The sequence below is a fragment of the Euprymna scolopes genome, chromosome 5, assembly GCF_053919585.1.
Source record: "Euprymna scolopes isolate OS-2025 chromosome 5, ASM5391958v1, whole genome shotgun sequence".
NCBI lineage: Eukaryota > Metazoa > Mollusca > Cephalopoda > Sepiida > Sepiolidae > Euprymna > Euprymna scolopes.
In genome coordinates this window covers 174,344,105-174,368,240 of record NC_136486.1, presented here as the reverse complement: position 1 = coordinate 174,368,240, position 24,136 = coordinate 174,344,105, and the positions used below count along the sequence as shown (strand labels likewise).

General features: G+C 36.6%; 1 protein-coding gene across 1 annotated transcript in view; it reads right to left on the bottom strand.

Annotated features, from left to right (window-relative positions):
• The window catches only part of LOC145277040 (protocadherin Fat 4-like), a 1,076,063-nt gene that overhangs the window by 86,057 nt on the left and 965,870 nt on the right, over positions 1 to 24,136 (bottom strand). Inside the window, exons 24-25 of the mRNA XM_080128674.1 lie at positions 20,040 to 20,287; positions 14,902 to 15,075 (exon numbers count right to left, since the gene is read on the bottom strand). Of these exons, the coding sequence (XP_079984800.1) occupies positions 14,902 to 15,075; positions 20,040 to 20,287 (422 nt within the window). The remainder of the gene's footprint in view (positions 1 to 14,901; positions 15,076 to 20,039; positions 20,288 to 24,136) is intronic.

Below are 24,136 nucleotides of genomic sequence, written 5' to 3'. Positions count from 1 at the left end.
ACGTAGAAGTCCCTGAGTTTTACACTTGGAACAAATCGACAAAGAAATGGATGAGAAGAATGCGTGGGGTACAAGTTGAAGGTACTGAAAATGATGATGTATGGAAGGCACCATGCATTGGGAGAATCTACACGATTAGTCCAAAAGCAGGGGAGTGTTATTTCTTACGCCTGTTGCTCAATGAGGTTGCTGGTCCAACTTCATTTCAAAATTTGCGAGCATACAATGGTCAGGTGTTTGAAACATACAGAGCAGCGTGCCTTGCTCGAGGCCTTCTAGAAAATGACCATCACTTGCATCAAGCAGTAGGAGAGGCAAGTGCCACTCAATCACCTTCAAATTTGCGAAGCCTATTTGTGATAATTTTAACAGCCTCTTAAGATCTGGATGGCTTTTCGTGATGTAATATCTGAAGACATTCTTCACAGATACAGGCAAGAAGTTAACAATCCAGAAGCAGATTTTAATGAGGACATCTACAATAAAACTCTTTGTCTAATTGAAGAAAAAGTTCTCCTTATGTGCGGTCAACCATTGGCAAGCTATGGATTACCTGCACCAATGCAAGGGAGAGATCAAAGACTCGCGAGAGAGTATCAACGTGAAGTTACTTATAATCTTGAAGAACTTCCCTACAAGCAGAAAATATGCAAGAAAAACTGACCGATTCTCAAAGAGAAGTTTACAATTCATTCATGGCAATGTTGGAAGCACAAGGTGAAATGAACAAAAACATGATGTTTCTTGATGCTCCAGGTGGTACGGGCAAGACTTTTGTAATCAATTTGATCCTTGCAAAGATTAGATCCATGAGAAAGATTGTGCTTGCAACAGCATTCAGTGGCATTGCTGCTACTCTACTACAAGGTGGCCGCACTCTTCACAGCACTTTTAAAGTACCCTTGGATACTCATCGAATGGATCAGCCAGTTTGCAAAATTACTGGTAACTCAGCCTTGGCAAATGTAATTAGAGACACCTCTGCAATCATTGTAGACGAAGCCCCAATGACGCACAAGAGTGTTTATGAAGCAATTGACCGAACACTGCAAGACATCACAGGAAACAAGAATCCCATGGGTGGCATTCCAACCTTATTTTGCGGTGATTTCCGTCAAATCCTCCCAGTGGTTAAAAATGGCACAAGGGCTAACATTGTCAATGCAAGTTTGAAACAATCCTATCTCTGGAGGCACGTTATAGTGAAGAGACTGACTACTAATATGAGAGCCTATATCTCTGATAACACAGCTGCAGCAGACTTCTCAAAATTGCTTCTCCAAATCGGTAATGGTCAGTTTCCTATCACTTCTTCACCTGACACAATTAAGATTCCAACTGCGCTTGGTAAATGTGTCGGTAATCAGAAGCAACTGAAAGACAAAGTGTACCCAGACCTGCAAAACAATGGAAAATCACCGGATTGGCTTGCTGAGAGGGCTATTATTTCGCCATTAAACAGCAATGTGAATCATTTGAACAATTCAATAATGGATGAATTTCCAGGAGACACAAAGCAATACAAGTCAGTTGATTCAGCTACTAATGAATATGAAGCTGTTCACTACCCTGTGGAGTTTTTAAACTCTTTGGAGATATCTTGAATGCCTCCACACATTTTAAATCTCAAAATTGGATCGCCAATCATGATTCTTCGATCCTTGGAACCGCCAAAAATAACAAACGGAACCAGATGTGTTATCACCAGATTGCACACCAATGTACTTGAGGCCACCATTTCCTGTGGTCCCTACAAAGGCGAAACCGTTCTACTGCCAAGGATCCCCTTAGTTCCATCGGACTCAGTACTTCCATTTAAATTCCGGAGACTCCAATTTCCTGTGAATGTGTGTTTTGCAATGAGCATAAACAAAAGTCAAGGTCAGACATTTAACACCATTGGCGTAGACTTGACATCAGACTGCTTCAGTCACGGTATGTTCTACGTCTCCATCAGCCGGACAGGAAGTTCAGAAAAACTCTACATTCTGGCTCCAAATCAAAGCAGCAGAAATGTAGTTTACCCTGAGGCTCTTTAGTGAAAAGTTCGAGAAATGGATATGAGGAAAAACTGACATGATCTGATTGTGGTAAGTTTTTAGTATTGAATGTGCAAGATAAAATTTAAGCAAGAGTTGAAAATGACTTCAATGAAAAATTTACTATGTAACATCAAGTAACCTTCCTTTTTGATGAAAATGTTTTGTGAAGTTCCTGATTGAATTTCAGTCACTACAAGAGGTAGTTAAAATGTTAATCACCTTATGCAATCGTTGCTCTTACAACATCAACTTACTGGAAAGGTGCCCACAGATTTTGGTACCCGAGTGCGCAACAAAGCTCCGTGCGAAGCACGGGTATCTTTGCTAGTATATATATATATATGTATATATACGAGGGGTGTGAAATAAGTAATGCCCCTGACCCACTTCCCATAGCAGTAGAGCAACGAAACTTGGCACAGTCTTTCTCTACATAGGAACCACCTAGAGTTATGCATTTCTCCCATCGTTTGATGCAGCTCTGGAGACAGTTTTTGTAGAACACCCCAGGTTAGTCCTCCAACCACGACGTGACTTCAGAAATCAAGGCTGCATCATCTGGGAAACGTTTTCCTTTCAAAAACAACTTCATGGCTAGGAAGAGGTAAAAGTCAGAGGGTGCAAGGTCAGGAGAGTAGGGTGGATGAGGGATTTCATAACTACACGCCCGTGCTTCTGATCTGGAGACATGCGAGTTGTGGACTGGAGCATTGTCCTGCAGGAGGAGGGTAACTTTGTTGATCTTGCCTCGCCTCTTGATTTTGATAGCTTCCATTAATTTCCTCCAAAGTGAAGCATAATAGGCTCCTATAATTGTGGTACCCTTTGCCAGGATATCTGTCATCACTACTCCTTCCTGGTCCCAGAAGACTGTGAGCATGACCTTACTAGCGGAGGGCTGCACCCTTGCCTTCTTTGGAGGTAGTGAGTCCAAGTACTTCCACTGCATTAACTTTTCCACAGACCCTGTACTAGTCTTGACATATTTGGCGAATAATATTGTGCCGATCTTCCAAAATGGCAGCCTCAACTTGACGGACAGATGCCTCATCAATGGCAGAAAGGGGGGCGACCAGGTCTAGGAGCTGTTTCCACAGACTTCCGGCCATGTTTGAATTCACGATGCCAGCGTTTTACAAGGTCATATGATGGGGCATAATCACCATGTTTCTTTCATTTCATCAAAAGTATCCTTTCAAATACAAAAACTGAATCACTGCTCGACATTCAACAGGCTCTATTTCACACCTGACTCAGTTCAAACACCTGTAAAACAAAAACCACAATTAGTTCAGAGCTGTAATTTGCCACATAACCCGTAGAGATATAAATCATTGCACATGCAAAATTTCAGCTAGATCAGACAACTGGAAGTGGGTCAGGAGCATTACTTATTGCACGCCCCTCGTATATATATATATATATATATATATATATATACATATATATATATATATATATATATATATATATATATATTCAAACGATAAATTTCTGTTCTGAAAATTGATATTTTTTTCCGAATGAAATTTAAACAAAATAACTATCTTTTTTTTTTTAATTTCCTTCAGATAAACATCAATTTTTATTGTTTGAATAAAGAATACAGTTCAGATTTTTTTCCCTGAACCCATGGATTTTCAATGTAGGCTTATCTCCCCAGAAGAAAAGTCATTAGCAAAGATTAGCTGACTTTACAAGAGTAGAAGTTTGTAAACTCGTTCTAAATCAGCGAAAATAACTAGCAGTAATATATTAATCCTCAGTTATGGGTTTAAATGTTGATCTAAATATTTTTTAAATATAGTTAACTTAAATTTCTTAAAACATGTTTGAAAATAAAATATTTATTAATAGGCCTCCAGTTATGGAAAGACCTGTAATAGACAACTTTCAGGAGTAATTCAATTTCCTGTTCTCCATTGTTGTCTATAAAGAATGCGTCTAACAATGTAGAGATAATCTAAGTGGATATTACCTCGAGATCTTGTTCGTCTGTGTCTCTCAATTCCCAAGTTAGAAAAATAAGTTAGAAAGAAAGAATTAATTTTAGCCTAGACAGTCTCTCTCCCCCATCAACAAACTCTTTCTTTAAATATAACCTTTTTGTGTTTTCATGCATAACTAGATTTATTCATCTTAGTTAAACAGAAAATCGCCGACCACTAGACGACACAAGAAATGGACAATCATGAAACTAGAACACGAAGTAACTATGAAAAAATACCAGCATGTAAATGAGACAACGGTCACCTAGGAAACGCGGTGATGATGAAAGAAGTGGCGATGTAGAGAATATTTGTGTATAGAAAGACTTGATTTGATTTGGGTCTTGATCGCCCACTAGGGAGAACGTACATCTGTAAAATGTTTACAAAAACTATCATGTGCACCATCTTTGTTTGATGTAAAAAATTTTACACAATTTGCAAGACAGGGAGAAACTCCCTCGATGCACTCTAATTGGATCCTTTTTTTTTTCCGTTTTGTGGTTGAACTGCCAAACTGGTCTAGGACCCTTATCGTCATGCATTTGACCTTTAAAGTAAATCGCTCCCAAACTACTTTTGTTTTGCTACATAAAAAAAACAAAAACAAAAAAAAAAACGAATCGCTCAATGTTAGTTTTATTTCATTTAATAATCTTTTCAATAGTTAACCACATAGTTTACCTCTTTGGACAAATATAAACTTATATTTTGAAATAAACGTAAGCTTTAATTAGCCACAAATTCTGATGAGTTTGCACTGCGCTGTTTGTAGTCGTCTTCGACTTCTTGAAACTAAATGAGGAAAGAAAAAAATCAATCTGATTTCTCTTTTTAAGTTTCCTTCTTTCGTTCAAATAAAATCGTTGATTTTTTCGCGTTAATCCTCTTTTCTGTTAATCTTTTCATAATTATGGAGAATAGAGAAAGTGGACACCCCCGTAACACTTCCTTCCACCTACTTTGTCCTGTCGTTGTCACATTCCATCAGCAATGTTTCTGACAAAGGGGAGGGAGAGAATTTCTAGGTCAGCTATTATGAGTGGGTGGTATGGATATATTTTCAATCCTTTGTTCATCATCATTCAGTTTTAAATCTATCGATTCTTGCATGATAAGAAATGACCCTTAGTACAAAATTGATTCCTATTTCTTAGATTATAAATCTATGCACACTTGTGATTCGATCTAGGCACGTGATAAATGTTTTTCCGGGTAATTACATCCTACTAAAAATGGGTGATCCGAAAATCTTGCTATGGTCGCAGCTACAAACAAACAAACAAACAAACAAACAAACAAAAATACATAAATCCGACTCGGTTTTCCTTTATTTTTTAATAGAAGTCGTTCATTATACCGTTTTTCGTTCTCCCCGTCTCAGCATCAGCTTAAAGAGTCTCTCTCAGCCACTGCAGGGCCACATGTCCATCTCCCCTGATATTTTCTTTCTGCTCCATTATATGCCGGCCGTAGACAGCCATTTCTCGTCTTCGACTTTACACATCCATCTTTTTCAACCTTACTTTTTCTGCTCCCTTCATTTTACACGCCCATCTCCTTTGGTGCAGACTTTGTTTCTTCTCCGACCACGTTGTTTTTCTTCTTTTTATTCAGACGTAAGCTCGAGCACATTTGCCAATTTTCGTTTTTCATATGCGTTCAAACACTGCTCCTGCTGCAATCCCTCCTTCGGCGAGTGCTGATATTTTCATATGTGCTCATATGCGCTCGGTTACACTCCTACAAACAAACTGTTACCATATAAAAGTAGTAGCGGGGGTCAAAGTGATTGTGTAAATAAATAAATGACGTAAATAAAAAAGAAAAGCAATGCTAATAATTGTAGAACATTTTTGATATAGTAATATAAGGTTCAGGGTTGGAAACTGGTGTATATAAAGTTTCTTATTCATTACGGGCAACACCAAGTAGGTTTTTACCCATTCAGTATTAATCGGACTCAATGTCTCTTAACTTTTATTATAAATACAACATATTTCTGTACACAGTTTGAATATCATTAATATATGCAACATATGCGTTCGTGACATTCGATCGTATACTTTTATAACAAATAAAATCCAGCTGTGATTTAAATGTTTTTATTGGTGCACAGCTTATAATTTTATGACATATTTACGCCATCAGCAATCATCGTTTGATGCTTTCAGTATTGGTTCCATGCAGATCATATTCATAAACGTTGATAACACGCTGAAGAAGAATCGTGTACGTACAAGGTTGTCCAAAAATCTTGATAATTACACAAAAAAACGTTACAATTTTTAACATAAAAGAAAGATTACTAAATCACAGTTTAGTAAAATGTTGGTACTCATGCAGAGAGTGATCCAGACGTAACTTTCCTCGAAACATGACATCAACAGCCGGAGTAAGCCGAGCGTCGCCGAGGAAATTAAGCCGTCTGACGTAATATAAAGCTGAACCAATGTAGCGCGATTGTTTTCAACGCAACGCATAAGTGCTAAACTGTTAAAGAAGTCATGGTGTCATATCAGTTTGTGTCAAGATTGTGTCGTTATAGATCTTCTCTATACGTGAGTGTCAACGCTATGAATTGACGGAATTCATTACAATTTTTTCTATTAATGTGTTACTTGTTCTTCTGTTTGCTTCCCATCTTATTTTGTCTTGGTTGATGTACTATTTTTTTTATTTTTTGAAATTGAGTCATTACAATCCGCAAAATCTTTTACATAAGTTTTTCGTTTCTTTTAAGATGCATTTCTTTTTTTTTCCTTCTACATATTTAATCTTTGGTTAAATATGAATTGCACAAGAAATGAAGACCAACATTATTGATTATAATAACAAAAAAATTAGCTGTTTCTACAAACTTTTCTTTTTAAATGTTCCACTGAAATTGTATATTATTACACGATGGAATAATAAAATTGTCCCACAAGATAAGACGATGAAAACCAGTTTCTATTTTTGTTGCAGAATATCTACTAGTTGACCAGTTGTGTACAAATCCCAAGAGCAATAGAAGCCTTCTATCAAGTCTGAAAGTAACACAATATTCAACGAGCGAGTTCGGAAATGAGCCACTGTGCAACTCATGCTCTCCAATGCAGATTAGTAAAATATCAATATTTCACTAAATATACGTCATACAAAAATGAAAATTGTATCATCAAATGATTGTTTCAAGGTTAGTTATTTAAAATTTTTTTATCCAAATCCATGCGATATTTACAAAGTTATGACATTTTATTTATTATCAAGTAATTTAAGCTGCCCATCGCTTTATTGCAGGTCCTTTAAAATGCACCCCCCTCAAAGGGCGATTAACGGTTATCGAAAAAGAAAGGATTGTTACTACACTCACAGAAGGTTTGTTCATCAAAGATTTAGCTATGGAGCTGGAAAAGGATCCAAGAACTTTGACTTCATTCGTGAACAACCCCAACATCAAATCCAGAAGGATGAGGGGACTAGGAGAAAACTTTCTGTTCGGACAATAAATTAGAACTAATCTAAGAATCCAATCTAAGGGAAATACCTCCTACATTTTCAGAGAAGAGTTGTTTCCCCTTAACCGTGAAATCATCCCTGGATTCTCGTATGTAAACACGGAAACGAGAACACAACGACGATACGAGATTAGGACGAGAGGTGCTAGTCTGCGATTGGCACAATGGAGGAACGAACATTGTTCTTCGTAGCAGAGACATTTCTAATTCAATCTCTTCCCATCTGTATATATACGTTTATGTAATCGAACAATCCATAAACCTTGTTAACCGATAACCGTGGTTTTGTCTCTCCATCGATGTGATTTATTACTATGTTTTTTACTGTTATGAAGGATTCCATTTACCCACGTCATAACAGTGGCGACGAGATGAGATTAAAACTCAACAAATCAAAAACAGACAAGAATCACACGCGCTGAGAAAAAAAAACACACTCTCGGAGATTTGCAGAAAAAAAAGGATAACAAAGAACCTTGAAATTTTCTCTCCCTTTTCGTGAACACACGAAGAAATATATATATATATATATATATATATATATATATATATATATATATATATATATATATATATATATATATATATATATATAAAAGGAATCTTTTGAAATATTTTTCTTTCTGCGGTAACACACGAGGGAAGAAATAAAAAGAGAAACATCTTTTAAAACTTTTTTTCTCGTGAGCACACGAGAAGAAACAAAAAAATCCTTTTGCAATATTTTTCTTTGGCGAAAACGCGGAAAAGGAAAAATAAATAAAAACGCCGATCTCCGCAGAATTAATTAAACAAATTTTAAACCAACAGCAGGAACAGTTTGAAAAAGCTCAGTTAAATCTGATAACGACTTTAACACAAAAATTCCAGTCACAAAACAACGGTAATTCGTCCAGTATTGAGCTTGCGAGTACAATTACAGAATTCGCTTACGACGCCGACAACGGCTCTACGTTTGAAGCTTGGTTTTCGCGTTGGAAGGGCACCTTTTACCACGAATTTCACAGTTAAGGACGAATATTGGAAACACGTTTGCTGATACGAAATGCAGTCTGACGATTTTGTCACTTATGCTGAACGTGTGAATCACGAGTGCGAGAGATTTCACCTCCAGACACTAACTGAGGACCAATTTAAATGTCTAATTTTTATAGCAGGTCTTCAGTCACCAAACGATTCAGAGCTACGTTCCCGACTGCTAGTAAAACTTGAAACAGATAAAAACGTTCAGGATCTGACAACCGAATGCAACAGGTTGTTTAGCTTAAAGAAGGACACAATGTTAGTCCAATAATCTACACTACATTCGCAAACGTCTCGCATTATTTCAGATGATAAATATAAAGGCTTGAAAAAGAAACCACCATCCACATGCTGGTCTTGTGGTGAATGGCATTATGCACGTTTTTGTCCCTTAAAAAAACACGAGCGCCAAGTGTGTCATAAAGTGGCCGCAAAGAAAACTTTTGTCACCCTCCTAATTTTCCTAAGGAAAATTCCCCTGCTAAGCAAAAGTACAAAAAGACAAACCAGCAACGGAGATCAAACACAGTCTCTGCCTCCTTTAAAATTGACTTTAAATCTCGCAGGAGATATATCAGTGTCGGATTAAACGAGAGTCCAGTTCGGTTCTAATTCGACACGGCATCAGATATCACTCTCATCTCACACAACACATGGACAAAAATTGGCAAACCAAACTTAATAAAAACCAACCATATTGCCAAAAGTGCATCTGGGAATGATATCAAACTGACTGGGGAACTGAAGTGCTCTGTCTTCTTCTGAAGCAAAGTTTTTACTGGAACTTGCTACGTGACAGACACTGATCTAAACCTGATCGGTTTGGACTGGATTGAGGAACTCGATCTCTTCACTGTTCCATTGTAATTTGTTTTCAACTCATTTTCCCTAACGTCAACACAGGACACTGAAAAACATTTTACTCAGACGCTTAAGTCTAAATTTAGTGATGTTTTTCAGGAGGATTTGGCATGTTGTACGAAAACGAAAGCCACTCTCAAGTTGAAGACGGATAGCAAGCCAGTATTTAGGCCTAAACGCCCTGTTTCCTACGCAGCTCTCAACATAGTTGAAAACGAACTGGATCGTCTCCAAAAAGCTGGAGTACTAGAACCGACAAACTATTCCAGATGGGCAGCTCCTATTGTTGTGGTCCGAAAAGCAAACGGCAAAGTTCGCATATGTGCAGATTATTCCACAGGTCTGAACAATGCACTGGACTCACACCAATATCCCCTGCCAATACCCGAAGATCTTTTCGCTAAGCTCAATGGTGGGACGTGTTTCACGAAAGTTGACCTCTCGGATGCGTTCTTACAAATTGAAGTTGATGAGGACTACAAGGAGCTCCTCACAATCAACACTTACAAAGGATTATTCCGGTACAACCGTCTTCCTTTCGGGGTCAAAACTGCTCCATCTATATTCCAGCAGACCATGGATGCGATGCTGACAGATATAACGGGAGCCACAGCATTTATCGATGACATTATCATCTCTGGCAAATCCCAGGATGAATTTCTTCAACGGCTGATTGCAGTACTTGGCAGGATCCAACAATACAGTTTCCATATACGAGCGGAAAAATGCCAATTCTACTGGACATCAATAAAGTATTTGGGTTTCATTTTTGACAAAACAGGTCGACGACCCGATCCAGAGAATATTTCAGCAATAAAAAACATGCCAGCTTCAATAGACACCAAAACCCTACGTTCCTTCGTTGAGTTGGTGAGCCATTACAGCTCATTTTTGGAGGAGTTACACCACATCCGAACTCCTCTAAATAACCTTCTGAAGAAGGAGGTTGCATGGAACTGGTCACCAGAATGCAAGGCTGCCTTTGCCAAAATCAAAGCTTCACTCTCTTCAGAGCTTCTTCTGACTCATTTTAATCCATCCTTGGACATTATTGTGGTTTCCGATGCTTCTGACTATGCCGTCAGAGCCGTGATCTCTCACATTTTTTCTGATGGCGGTCAGAAAGCTATCGCCCATGCATCCAGGTCACTGACACCTGCAGAAAGGAATTACGGCCAAATCGAAAACGAAGCTTTGGCAATAATTTTTGCTGTGAAGAAGTTTCATAAAATGATTTATGGGCGCCATTTCACTTTATTCACAGACCATAAACCTTTGGTGAGTATTTTTAGTTCCAAGAAGGGTATCCCAGCATATACTGCTAATCGACTTCAGCGATGGGCTACTACATTTCTGGAGTACAACTTCTTTATAAAGTACCTCTCTACTAATTCGATCAGACATGCAGATGCCCTGTCAAGACTTATTAGTACACACCAGAGGCTACCGGAAGACTCTGTTGTTGCAACGATATCACTGGAGCCAGAAATCTCCTCAACACTCACAGCTACAATACAGGAACTACCGGTCACTGCTGATATGATTAAAGAAGCCACAGCTTCTGACACTCTACTTCAAAAAGTCATCTGCTATCACCGTACCAAGTGGCCAAAAGTATCCCCAAACAACCTGTTACTACCTTTCTTCCAACGGAAATCTTCCATATCTGAAGTTGATGGTATACTTCTCCTTGCTGAACGGGTCATCATTCCCTCATCACTGCAAAACAGGGTCTTAAAGCAATTCCATTTCGGACACCAAGGCACCAGTCGAATTAAAGCGTTAGCACGCGGTTACGTTTATTGGCCAAATATGGACAAGCAATTATAACATCTTGCACACACTTGCAGTAAATGTCAGCTAGCAGCTAAATCTCCTCGGAAGTCTGTACTTTCTTCATTGCCTGTTCCGGATTCTCAGAAGATTTTCAGCAGGTTCGGCATTCCTGAGACTTTGGTCTCTGACAACGGCACCGCTTTTAGCTCAGCCAAGTTCTGCAGCTTCTGTGGGCAAAATAGTATCAACCACATTCGCACAGCACCATTCCACCCACAATCGAACGGCCAAGTCAAACGATTTGTGGATACCTTTAAAAGAGCCCATTTAAAACTCAGGGGAGAAGGGTCAACATTGGAAATTCTGGAAGCGTTCTTGACAAGCTATAGGGCAACACCAAACCCTAAAACACTAAACAGTACCTCACCAGCCGAATGCTTAATGAATCGGAAAATCCGATTACACATTGATGTGCTACGTCCAAAAGCACATCATTCCATCCAGAGGAACACAAAAATGGAACGGCAGTACAACCGCCATCATGGCTCTGTCCAAAGAACATTCTCTCTGGGTCAACAAATCCTAGCAAAGGATTACCGCAACAACAAGGACTCATGGACTCAAGGTTACATTATACAAAGAACTGGAAATGTAACGTGCAAGGTAAAAGTCCAAGATTCAATTTGGGTTCGACATGCTAACCAACTGCGACCATCACATCTTCCAGATAAAGTACAACAAGCCCCTTCTATTCCTCTAACCTTCAACTTGCCTCAACAACCACCAGAAGCTACTGAAGCTGGGATGCAGGACCCAAACATCCGGAAGTCAGCTCGCACCCGTTATCCAACACAACACTTACAGGTGGATCCCCAACTTAAGTCGTACAAGCGACTTAATTAAAACAAATCTAAGAACCCAATCTAAGGGAAATAACTCCTACATTTTCAGAGAAGAGTTGTATCCCCTTAACCGTGAAATGGTCCCTGGGAATCTCGTATGTAAACACGGGAACGAGAACACAACGACGATACGAGATTAGGACGAGAGCAGAGACATTTCTAATTCAATCTGTTCCCATCTGTATATATACGTTTATGTAATCGTTATGTTAACAATCAATAAACCTTGTTAACCGATAACCATGGTTTTGTCTCTCCATCGATGTGATTCATTACCATGTTTTTTACTGTTATGAGGATTCCATTTACCCACGTCATAACACTTTCATATTGTGATATTCGGAAAATTCGTAGAGAAGTCAACTGAAGCCCAAACAGCACCAGTGCTTCCATTTTTGCAAGAGCCGGAATCGCTCCAAGATCCAGACAGGCCCGATGTAGTGTTGAATGAAATGGCAAGGAACATGAAAACTATTCCAAGGCCTCCATTGAACAAACAACATAGGGAAAAACGAATGGTTTGGGTACAGAATTACATGAAAATGGATTTCCAACGTGTTCTATTTACAGATTAGACCAATGCTACTCTTTACAATCCGGATGGATGGGCTAAAGTTTAGAACTCGAATGGAACTCCAACCCCTTACAGAGTTCATCGCCAACGAGGAGGTAGAGTAATCATGTTTTGGGCGGGAATCATTAAGGATACGTTGGTCGGACCATTCTGAGTTACAAAGGGTGTAAAACTTCCCAGCAATGCGTACACAACCTTTTTGGATAAACATTTGTCACCATAGCTAGATAACTTACCATTATCACGTCGCTTTCAGATGATATTTATATATAACAATGCACCATCTCATTCTGTTAGGGCGACTGCAACCTTCCTTAAATCTATGGGCTTCTTTGGAGAAACTCTCATGACCTGACCACCGTGTTCTCCAAACCTTAACCCCATAGAATATTTCTGGTCAGTATTAAAAAGAGGAGTTTATGAGGGAGGAGAGTAATTTACTTCAAAGGATGCTTTGTGGAGAACATAGTTATATTGCTAGAGCCATAAATCCTTTTTGAGATCAAACAATTGACTTTCCCGGGGACAAAAGGTTGTTTTAAGTTATTTTTAAAAAATGGTAGATATGTCGATAAATAATTCATTTATTTGTGGCTTAGCACCTAGGCTTTTTCTCATTATTCTTTGACAGAAAAATATAACAAAAAATAAAGTTTGCATAATTAGACATTGTATTTTTGCCCTAAAACAAAATTTTAAGAAACCTGCAATAAAGCGATGAACAGAGGAAATTCCACGATAAAGAATAAAATGTCATAACTTCGTGAATATCGTATGAATTTTAATAACATTTTGGAAAATAACTAACCTTAAAGCAGTCGTTTGATGAAATTATTTAATTTAGTGAAATATTGATATTTTACTAATCTGCAATAAAGCACTTGACGCAGTTCATAATCAGTTTATCTGAATTGATTTTTTCAATAAAAGTTTTAAAATAAAGATGTAGTGTTGTTTTCTTTAAGACGATATATTTATTGTTCTATCCGGTATTTAAAATGGATAAAATGAATTAATAGTATGAGTTTTGCTTTGTTGTATTCGTTGTTGCTTTCTTGTTGTTCGTTTTTGGTAGAAGTAACCTATCGATTCCAGGTTTCATTGCCACATTCTACCAAAAAGAATGATCCGGAAATGTTGCTACTCCTATAAACAGATCTTTTCAATGTGTGATACAATGATCAACGCAAGTGAATAAATTGAATTCATTATGTTTTTTTTTCACTTAATGTATTACGTGTTCTTTTAGTGCTATTTAAAAAAAAATTACTAGGGAGCTAACATTTTTCAAGGCCCAAAGGCCACTTGAGGATAAGGGTTAATGAATGTAAGGTGGTAGTGTAGTAATCATTAATGGTGTCAATTAATTAGAACTTGTTTACATTGGATTTGAAGGCTACCATGTTGTATTCAACCAGAAAGCAGTGTTCGAGCAGTTCTGGGAAAGAAGCTTTGTCCATTAAGAAATTTATGTTTTGTATTGATATATTATTTCACGATTGTTATTACTTTTTGGTAACCAAAATTTAACCAATTCGAATAAAGAAATCTTAGAATAAGCAGACAAACACAAGTTTACATTTTACAACAAACCTTATGCAGTAAAGGTGTTGGATTACCAATCATGATAAAAGCCACATAAAAAACATCAAAACAATCAAACTGGGTATAACAATCAAAATGAACATAAAATTACAAAAAGTACATAAAAAATTAAAGCAAGACAAAAAAAAAACGACTTAATTTTCTTATATGTATTTCACTCTCCCTGTTTAGTAAAAAATTCAAAATGGTTGATGAAACGAAATGCTGTGTTCGTTTTTTGTCTTTTTCATTTGCCCAAAATTACAATATATTTCGATAATTAGTTTCTATATTTTTTCTCTGTAGTTTGACGTATGAAACTTTTTTTCTTATAATAAATGTTTTCTCACCTTAAAATGTGAGGGAAACGCATTTTCCATGTTTTTGGAATAGACAAAAACATGCTAAAAACATACTTAAAGAGTTTGACCATATCATTGATGTCTGCTTTTCTTCACAGATTTCCTTATACCGTCCAGATTTGATCTTTCTCTGAGGTCATCAGATCTAAGCCTGTCTTTGAACATTACACATAAAATTTATATACGTGCATGCGTGTGTGTAGATTTTCGTCATCATTAATTGCAGTTTCGAAACCATTTTTAAATGTGACGTCTCATAAAATTGTTTGGAACTTCTTTGTTTACTCACAGAAAGTTTATACTTGTGTTGTTTTTCACTGTCCAATTTCGATGTGTCTTTAATCTTCAGGATTCCACCTCTTGGGTTCAGTCGAAACAAATCTGAATTTTTCCCTTTCAGGAAAAAACGAATATGTCGGTTGACCAAATTCTTGTCCTTATCTTCTGCCAAAAGAGGAGGGTTCTGGAAGAAAAAATGAAAACATTAATCTTTGAAGTGGAGCTACTTTTATTAAAGACTATCGTGGGTGTTGGGTGCTCGGCGTTGCTCAGGTGTTTGGAGGTGTTGAGCAAAAAAGAAAAAAGGAAAAAAAGAAGTGGTAGCAGGTAGGTTTGAATCCGTGAATGTGGAGAGAGGTGTTAAAAAATGGCAGTAGCGTGGGAAGGGAATCAAAACAACAGTAGACAGCCAGAGTGGAGAGAGGTGTTCAAAAAAGTGGTAGCAGGTAGACTCGAACTCGTTAATGCGAAGGTGGAAAAGAAAGTGAAAGAAAAGCCGACCGGAAATCAAAAACGTTGAAATTAATCAAAGTCAATCCAACGGTGATGATGACTTCCTAAAATGTAAGCGAAAAAAATCGACCCCTCCTTGTAGAAAACGGCCGAGTTTAGGATGAAGGAATTAATGTTTTTTACCCAATTTTTGATATTTGTTGTCCGAGACGTCGCTCTTCAAAATGATATCAATCTTGTAAAGATCTGTCGCCTCTGTCAAAAGTTTTTGTAAGACATACATACATACATACGTACATATATACATGATGATTGATGATTGCAATGTCTTGTCAGACGAGTGCCACTCCCTCTGACACTGAAAGTCCATGAGCCCGTAAATGACTTATTTAGTTCTGCCGGCGAATTCACATGCTCAAGCAGACATGACACTGAAGACAGTCATTGGTATACATACATATATATACACACACACGCATACATACATATATGCACATACATACACATACACATACATATAACACACATACATACATACATACATACATACACAATACATAATACGCACACTTACGCATACATACACACGTGCAAACATACAGAAGACGATCATTGGCATACATACATATAAATATATACCCACATATATTCATATATGCATATACACACATGCATATCGATAAACATACGCACATATATACCTATATACATACACAATGCATAATACACATACATATATATATACACATGCAGACATACACATATACATACATATACATCCACATATATACACACATATACTATGTGTTAAATGCATACACAAATATACATACACATACACATACATATATATACACATATTCACATATGTACATATATATACACATATGCACATATATATACATGCATACACTTACCTACATATACATACACATACATATACATGCATTCATACACATACGCACATACATGCACATATACACATACACATGTACATGCACATATACACATACATATACATGCATGCATACATATACATATATATATGTATACATACACATACACACATGCATACATACGCATACACACATATGTGCATACATATATGCATACATACACATACACACATAAACACATATATGCATATATACACATACATACAAACATATATATATGTATATACATACACACACAAACATATATACACACATACATATGCATACATAAACACATAGATATACATACATATATACACACATGTACATATGATGAAAATAATGGAAATAGTATTCCGACAAAATAGAGAAAATAAAAAAGGAACAAACCGTATTATGTGTTCACCAACGTTTCGTCTTTATTTCGAGACTTCCTCTCTCGAAATAAAGACGAAACGTTGGTGAACACATAATACGGTTTGTTCCTTTTTTATTTCAACGTTGGTGAACACATAATACGGTTTGTTCCTTTTTTATTTTCTCTACATGTGCATATATAAACATACATACACATATACATACATATATACATATATATATATATATATAGATACATATAATGATGGCAGATCAATTATTACATGCTTCCAGCATTTCAGGCCGACATGCATCACAGCTTTTTCATCGCCACAGGACTATCTTTTTTTTATAGACAAATGCCTCAGGGAGTATCTATACAAAGATGACGTTACAGAGTTTTAGCTTTGTACGACAGCTAAATCTCTCTCTCGGTTCAAAATGTTGAGATCCAGCAACACGCAAGAGCAAGATAGCCAGCAACAAGTCAAACTGCAGACCAGCTTAATGCAGGTACTGGTCTCTCGCTTCATGTTTTTTATAAATCAGAGATTTGCTTCTCCTAGAGGGGTTGCCTTCACCATGGCTTACGGGAGCCCTCTCCACCCCACACACACATGGAAATACAGATGTATGCCAACATCCATATGCATATGCACACACATGCAAACATACACACGTAGAAGCACACATATACGAATATACATACACATGCATATACATATGTACACATACATATACATGTATAATACACATGAAGGAACATTCCAAAAGTCATAAATACTCAATGATCAGGACGACGCTGATGGTGATGGGCACGATTAAATCAGTTTGACATAAAAAAAAAACAATCCACTACAAACAATTTTGGTACTAGTGCACACACCGATCCGTGCTGACACTACAATGCTACCATCCAAAAAGCCATTCCCAACAAAAAAGTCCATCTTTAATACATGTCAGTTGGATTGTTGTTTATGTTCACGTTTGATTCGGACGTCGATTTTATTTGTGAAATAATGTGTGTATTTGTCCACATCATCATCATCATTATTTTCTACTACAGAAGTGTGAGTCTCATTCATACATACATGATGATTGCAACGTCTTGTCAGACGAGTGCCACTCCCTCAGACATTTAAAATCCATGAGCCCAAATGCCTGAGGGAGTATCTATACAAAGATGATGTTACAGAGTCTTAGCTTTGTACGACAGCTAAGTCTCTCTCTCGGTTCAAAATGTTGAGATCCAGCAACAAGCAAGAGCAAGATAGCCAGCAACAAATTAAACTGCAGACCAGCTTAATGCGGGTACTGGTCTCCCGCATTATGGTTTTTTAAATCAGAGATTTGCTTCTCCTAGAAAGGTTGCCTTCACTACGGCTTACGGGAGCCCTCTCCACCCCAATACACATATACACACACACAAATATACACGGTGCTAGTTGGCCGTTGACCCAGAAAAAAGAGTTCATTCGCCCTTTGGAAGGTCTTGTTTTTAATCCTCCAGGGAGACTAGCCTCCCTCCTCACCAAACAAGTCTGGTGGGGGAACCAGTTTAGTCAGTTTTAGTTACATACATACATACATACATACATACATGCATGCATGCATGTAAACAGACAGGTGAGATTTATACTATAGATTATATGGGCTATCCAACGTTGGGGTCATGGTTAATAAAATTAAAGAATTAAAACGTTTTCTTCCTGTCTCTTAATCTTTAAATCTTGAATTATATTATTTCTGGAAACCTCTCTCTCACTGAATGTCTCTCATTAATGTGTAGATTTTGGCCACTTATAGAAAGAAAGAAAAGAAAGAAAAATACTTATGCAAAATAAGGGTCGTGCTATTGTCGATATTTTAGGGGTAGTTTATGTAAAACCTCAGAAGGTGTCAAACGAGGTTTAAAAAATTTTTTTTCACGCCAACGTTCGTTAATTTTTTAAATGATAAAAATAACATTTCTGTTATTACAAAGATAATTTAATGCAAATTGAATAAAAAAGTGAAAAATATATATTTTTGTAGTTATTAAGAAAATAGAATGAATAATTATGTGACAATTTTTACGAAACTTTTAGAAAATAAAAATTCAAATCAAGAAAAAAAAACACTCGTTGCAAGGTAAGTTTCATGAATAAATATCTTTTATTTGATTAACAAACAACATTTTATTTGATTAACAAACAACATTTTATTTGAGCAACAAACAACATTTTATTTGAGTAACAAACAACTCATATAAAACAAAATTTTTTGATTCTTTCCTTTTTTCTATTTTTATGATTTATTTTTGTTCAATTAAGATAAATAATTAATTTTAAATCAAAATAAATACCTCATTAAAAATAGACTAGTGATAGCAAATAAATGTTATCTTAAATGACATCACTACTGCGATTTAATTGGCTTAGCGTTTAAGCACTTTTCGGTGTTTACCTGAAAAATTTCGACCATAACACAGTCATTATACTGCATAAGTATCGAAAATAATGAAGTCATCTGCAGTTGACTGATCTGCTTCTTTTTCTGAATAAATTCAAGTATAAATACAAGAAAGACCCTTCCCCATACATAATAACGTAATGGATACTTCAGTAAAATAAGCTGCTCTCTGATCCCAAATAAATGAATAAAAATAAGCCGCTATCTGATCCCAAATAAACGAATATCAATATTTTCTCTTACTATTACCTGCTTGAGGTGGTATAATTGAAAAAACATATTTTACTAAATATATGTATGTTGGTGACTGGCTTTGAATTCTTTGATCGGCAGTAATCATCACTTCCCATCCTGATGATTGTGTTAGCATGATACATTAGTGTCTGCATTAAGTAAAACTAACTGTTATCTATTTCAAAAATATTATCATAAGTCCTCTTCAATTAGTATTAAGAGAATTATAATAAGCTGTCAACTTTAGGGTAATGCAATACCTCTGCAGTTGAACACTATTTGACTAGCTTTCTGTACTTATCTGCTTGCTTCAGCATTATATATAGTTCTTTTTTCAGTGATACGTATTGGTGTTTGAGTGTTGAATACCAGGCTGCAGAGTCAAAGGTAACTTTGTGACTAGGTTCGAATCCTTCCATCATTAGTGATTATCATTTTTTATATGCACAAAACAGGGAGCCACCTTCTTTGCAGCAGCCTTGGCAATGTCCTCAATGTATTTGTTTCAATTCATGTTGCCTTTGAATGTTAAACCAAGGAATTTAGATGATAAGCTTTCAGGTAGGGTGTTATTTGTCATGACGATCGGTGGTTACATTTTTGCTTGCATAATTTTTAATGCAATAGATTTGTCTGTATGTTTCGGTGAGGCAAATGCTACACCATTGAAAATTAGCGGCTTATTTTAATGAAGAATTCAATACGTTAATTCACTCACCAAATGTAGAATCCATGGTTTTCTGTTTGCTCGACCTTCACTAACTGTCGTCTTATAAACTTTGGAGGATAAAACAGGAGGATTATCATTGACGTCTTCCACCACGATGGTGACTCTGGTCGTCGCTGTGGTAGGAGGGAGGTCACTGTCTAAAACGTGTACCTCAAACTCGTACGTAGAAGCTAATTCGGCATCCAGCTCTGCAGCAGTTTCAATAATTCCTGTTTTATTTCCAATCCTGAATGGCACTGAAAATAAATCAACAAAAAAGATCCATCACGTATATTTAATAGTTTGCCCCAAATGATCTGACACATCTGTAGGTAAAAAAAAACAACAAAATACAAAAAAATTAAATAAGGAAAATATTTGTTAAATGTATGCCATTTTATTTTAATAAGGTCAAAATTCATTTATATCCGTATTTATGCATTTAAAAAAAAAATGTAGAATACCTTATGAATTTTATTTCTTTTCATAATGATATTGGTTGGCTCGCAAGATTACCTGGTCCAAACCCCTGCGATTTTTTCTTGTGGGAATATTTGAAGTCAAAAGTATTCAACCACCACCCATCTCTTGAAGAATTAAAACGAGCTATTCGTTCTGAAATTGCTGCTATTCTACCAGAAATGATCCTTCGAGGTTAGAACGTCTGCAATCGTGTGTTACCAATGATGGGACATTTGGCTGATTTACTATTTAAGACTGTGAAATAAAATGCCATTCTCCTTCCATTTAAATTTTTTTTATCTAATTGTTGCTTAATATTTTTTTGACCAACAACATTTTGGGGCACCCTGTATAAGCGCGAAGGCACAGCCAGCGTTTCCCAGCAAATAAACATGCACTTGTGTGTTCATTACAGAACCTGTGATCGTCTTCCTTGTTGTTCGATCTAATTAACGCTGCAGCAAAGAATCCAAAACCACAAGTTCAGTTCATAAACAAATAACAAATGCTACCATTTTTGTAGATTACAGGTGGTACCGATTTACTTAGGCTGAATGACAGACTTGCAATATAAGATTTTTGCCTGACCAAATCGAAATGCATAAGTATCATTAACATAGTCCTTCAATCAAGAGCCTCCAAAGATTCAACCTGCCCTGAGAAGCACACCAGCTCAACTACACGACAGACCTCAGAAAAATCAACTGCCTCTCTCAAACGTCTAGCTTTTACTCCTCCTCCTCTGGAAGGCTGGCTGTGACCGTCTCCCCTGCACAAAACCTAAAATCTTTTTGCCTGTACTGATTCTGCCCTTTGTCAGTGGTCACCATTCGAAGACCCAGAAGTTGATTGCATGAAATATCCAGTCTTCATAAGGGCTTATCTAAGCTTGAAGATCACTGGTTGGCGGTTCAATGAGATAATTATTTTACTTCAAACAAAGAAAAGATTTCCTGAATGGTGGGACTTCCTCCACTTTTTCCTTTGGCCAAGCTTCTATCACTTGCAACGTTTGCCATCGTATGCACCAACAAAACATGCTGTGCATCGCATGTTTGCATCAATATTTCTGCTCCCAAATCTGAACCTCATATTAGTATTCATCTTCATTTATGTCATTTATTTATTTATCTTATTATTACTTTCCTTCTTTTATGCAGCTGTGACAACTACTTGTTTTTACACTTTCCCAGTTGATATAACCCCCACTTAATGTCTCATACTATAGCTTTCAGCTGTCTACTTTCTTAACCTAATAGTCAATGATTGTCTGACTCTATCGCTTTCAACTATACATATCTTTTTCATTGTATTCGTATTACGAGTGTCGATTTCACATCAACAATTTTTAAAAGGTTAAACGATATGTAACATGCTTTTTCCCAGCACACTTCACCGACTGTCATATACGTCTCACCCAAACTCAATTTATGTTGATGAATCTCATATTTTTGTGGATTATGTGATAAAATGGGCACAGCCGAAATCTTCAATTGCTCACCAGATTTCTGTAAATGTTGGCGCAGTTTCGACTGCCAACTAACAAAAAAAAACAACAACAAAAAACAAAAAAAACGTCGGAATAAGCTAGGCGACGATCAAATTACCCAAACAGATTTTCTTAGATGAGTTCTGATGAAAGCACATATTTGCAAATTTAACCTTCTCATTTTCAACATTCACCATTTTCTGTTGTAAATGATTTTTTTTATTATTTATTATTTTTTATTTTTTATTATTTTTTATTTTTATTATTTACGATTTATTATTTTTTATTATTTATTATTTTTTTATTTTATTATTTTTTATTATTTATTATTTTTTATTTTTTTATTTTTTTATTATTTATTATTTTTTATTTTTTTTATTATTTATTATTTTTTATTTTTTCATTTTTTATTATTTATTATTTTTTATCTCACTACTGATGCAATTCTCTATCTATATAAAAGCCAAGTACGTCCAAGGATGGAATACTGCTGCCATATCTGGGCAGGAGCTGCTAAAAATAGCCTATCCTGCCTTGACAGAGTACAAAATAGACTTCGTGGCTTAGTGGGGGATGCCCTTTTCTCTTCTCTGCAACCTCTCTCCCACAGAAGAGACGTTGCGAGCCTATCCTTGTTTTATCGTTATTTGCATGGCAGATGCTCGTCTGAACTCCAATCTCTGGTTCCCCTTCACCAATCTTTTACAAAAAACACCCATCTAGCTGAAGCCACTGTCAAAAGTTTTCCCCACTCTCTATCTGTGCCTAAATCAAAACGTAGATTCCATGAACACAGCTTCTTTCTTAGAACAGCAAGCCAGTGGAACTCTGTTCCTTCTGCCTGTTTCCCACCCGACTACAACTTGAATGTCTTCAAATCCAACGTAAACAAATTCCTGATGAACCGCCCCCTTAACTAGACACTTTATGAAATCTCAACACTAACGTACAACATACTGTACGTGCAATAACCCTTATCCCTGAGTGGCTTCCGGGCCTTGATAAGTGGTGACCACCTTGTAAAAAAAAAAAAGAAAAAAAAAACTCATTCCATTGTTATAAGTCTTAAATTGCATCAGTTTGTCTTGATTCATTTATTAAGCTATTAAATACATGGTGGGGCAAAAAGTTATCCCAGATTTTAAATGGCGATAAAAAGATGTAGAAAAATAATTATATTTAAAGATTTTTGAAATTCTTTTGCATGAGACTGGTTGCTCATATAGTTACTGGAATGATAGAGATCTTCCTAGGATTCCAATTTCTTTTCATGTCGTACATAAGACTTTAGTATTTTTCTGTTTCCTTCTCATCTCTATTTAAGCTAGTATTATTGGCGACACTAACTTCTGCTAAGCTTGCTTTTTTTTACACAGGCATCACCACTTATCAAGGCCCAAAGGCCATTCGAGGATAAGGGTTAAAGAGCGTACAGTAGTCAATTGGACACTATAGTAATCGTTAGTATGGAAATTTGGTAAATTTGTTTACTTAAGTGGAACGGATCATCAAGAACTTGTTCACGTTGGACTTGAAGACAACCATTTTGTAGTCAGCTTGAAAACAGGAAAACGGAAGACAGTTCCACAGGCGTGCAGTTCTAAGAAAGAAGCTTGTTCATGGAATCTATGTTTAGGTTTAGGCACAGATAAAGAGTGGGGGGAACTATTGATAGTGTTTTCAGCTAGACGAGTGTTTCTTGTGAAAGTTTGGCAAGGAGGGACTATAGACTGGAGCTCAGTTGAGCACTTTCCATGAAAACAACGATAAATCAGAGACAAACTCGCAACATCTCTTCTGTGAGAAAGAGGTTGCAGGGAAGAGAAAAGGGCATCCCTACAAAGCTACAAAGTCTATTTTGAACTCTATCAAGGCAGGATAAATCCTTTCTAGCAACTCCTGCCAAGATGTGGCTAGAGTACTCTATCCTTGAACGTACCTGGCTCTTATATAGATAGAGAATTGCATCAGCAGTGAGATATCTACTGGATTGATAGAAGGATTCCACCATTTTTCAAGCGGCTTGGCTACGGATTTGATGTATGTGTTCCATTTCAGATCAGGAGTAAATGTCAAGCCCAGAAGCTTATCAAAACTTGAGGCCTCCCCAAGACAAGAGCCATTCATTTCAATTTATGCCAGATGGGGATCAGAG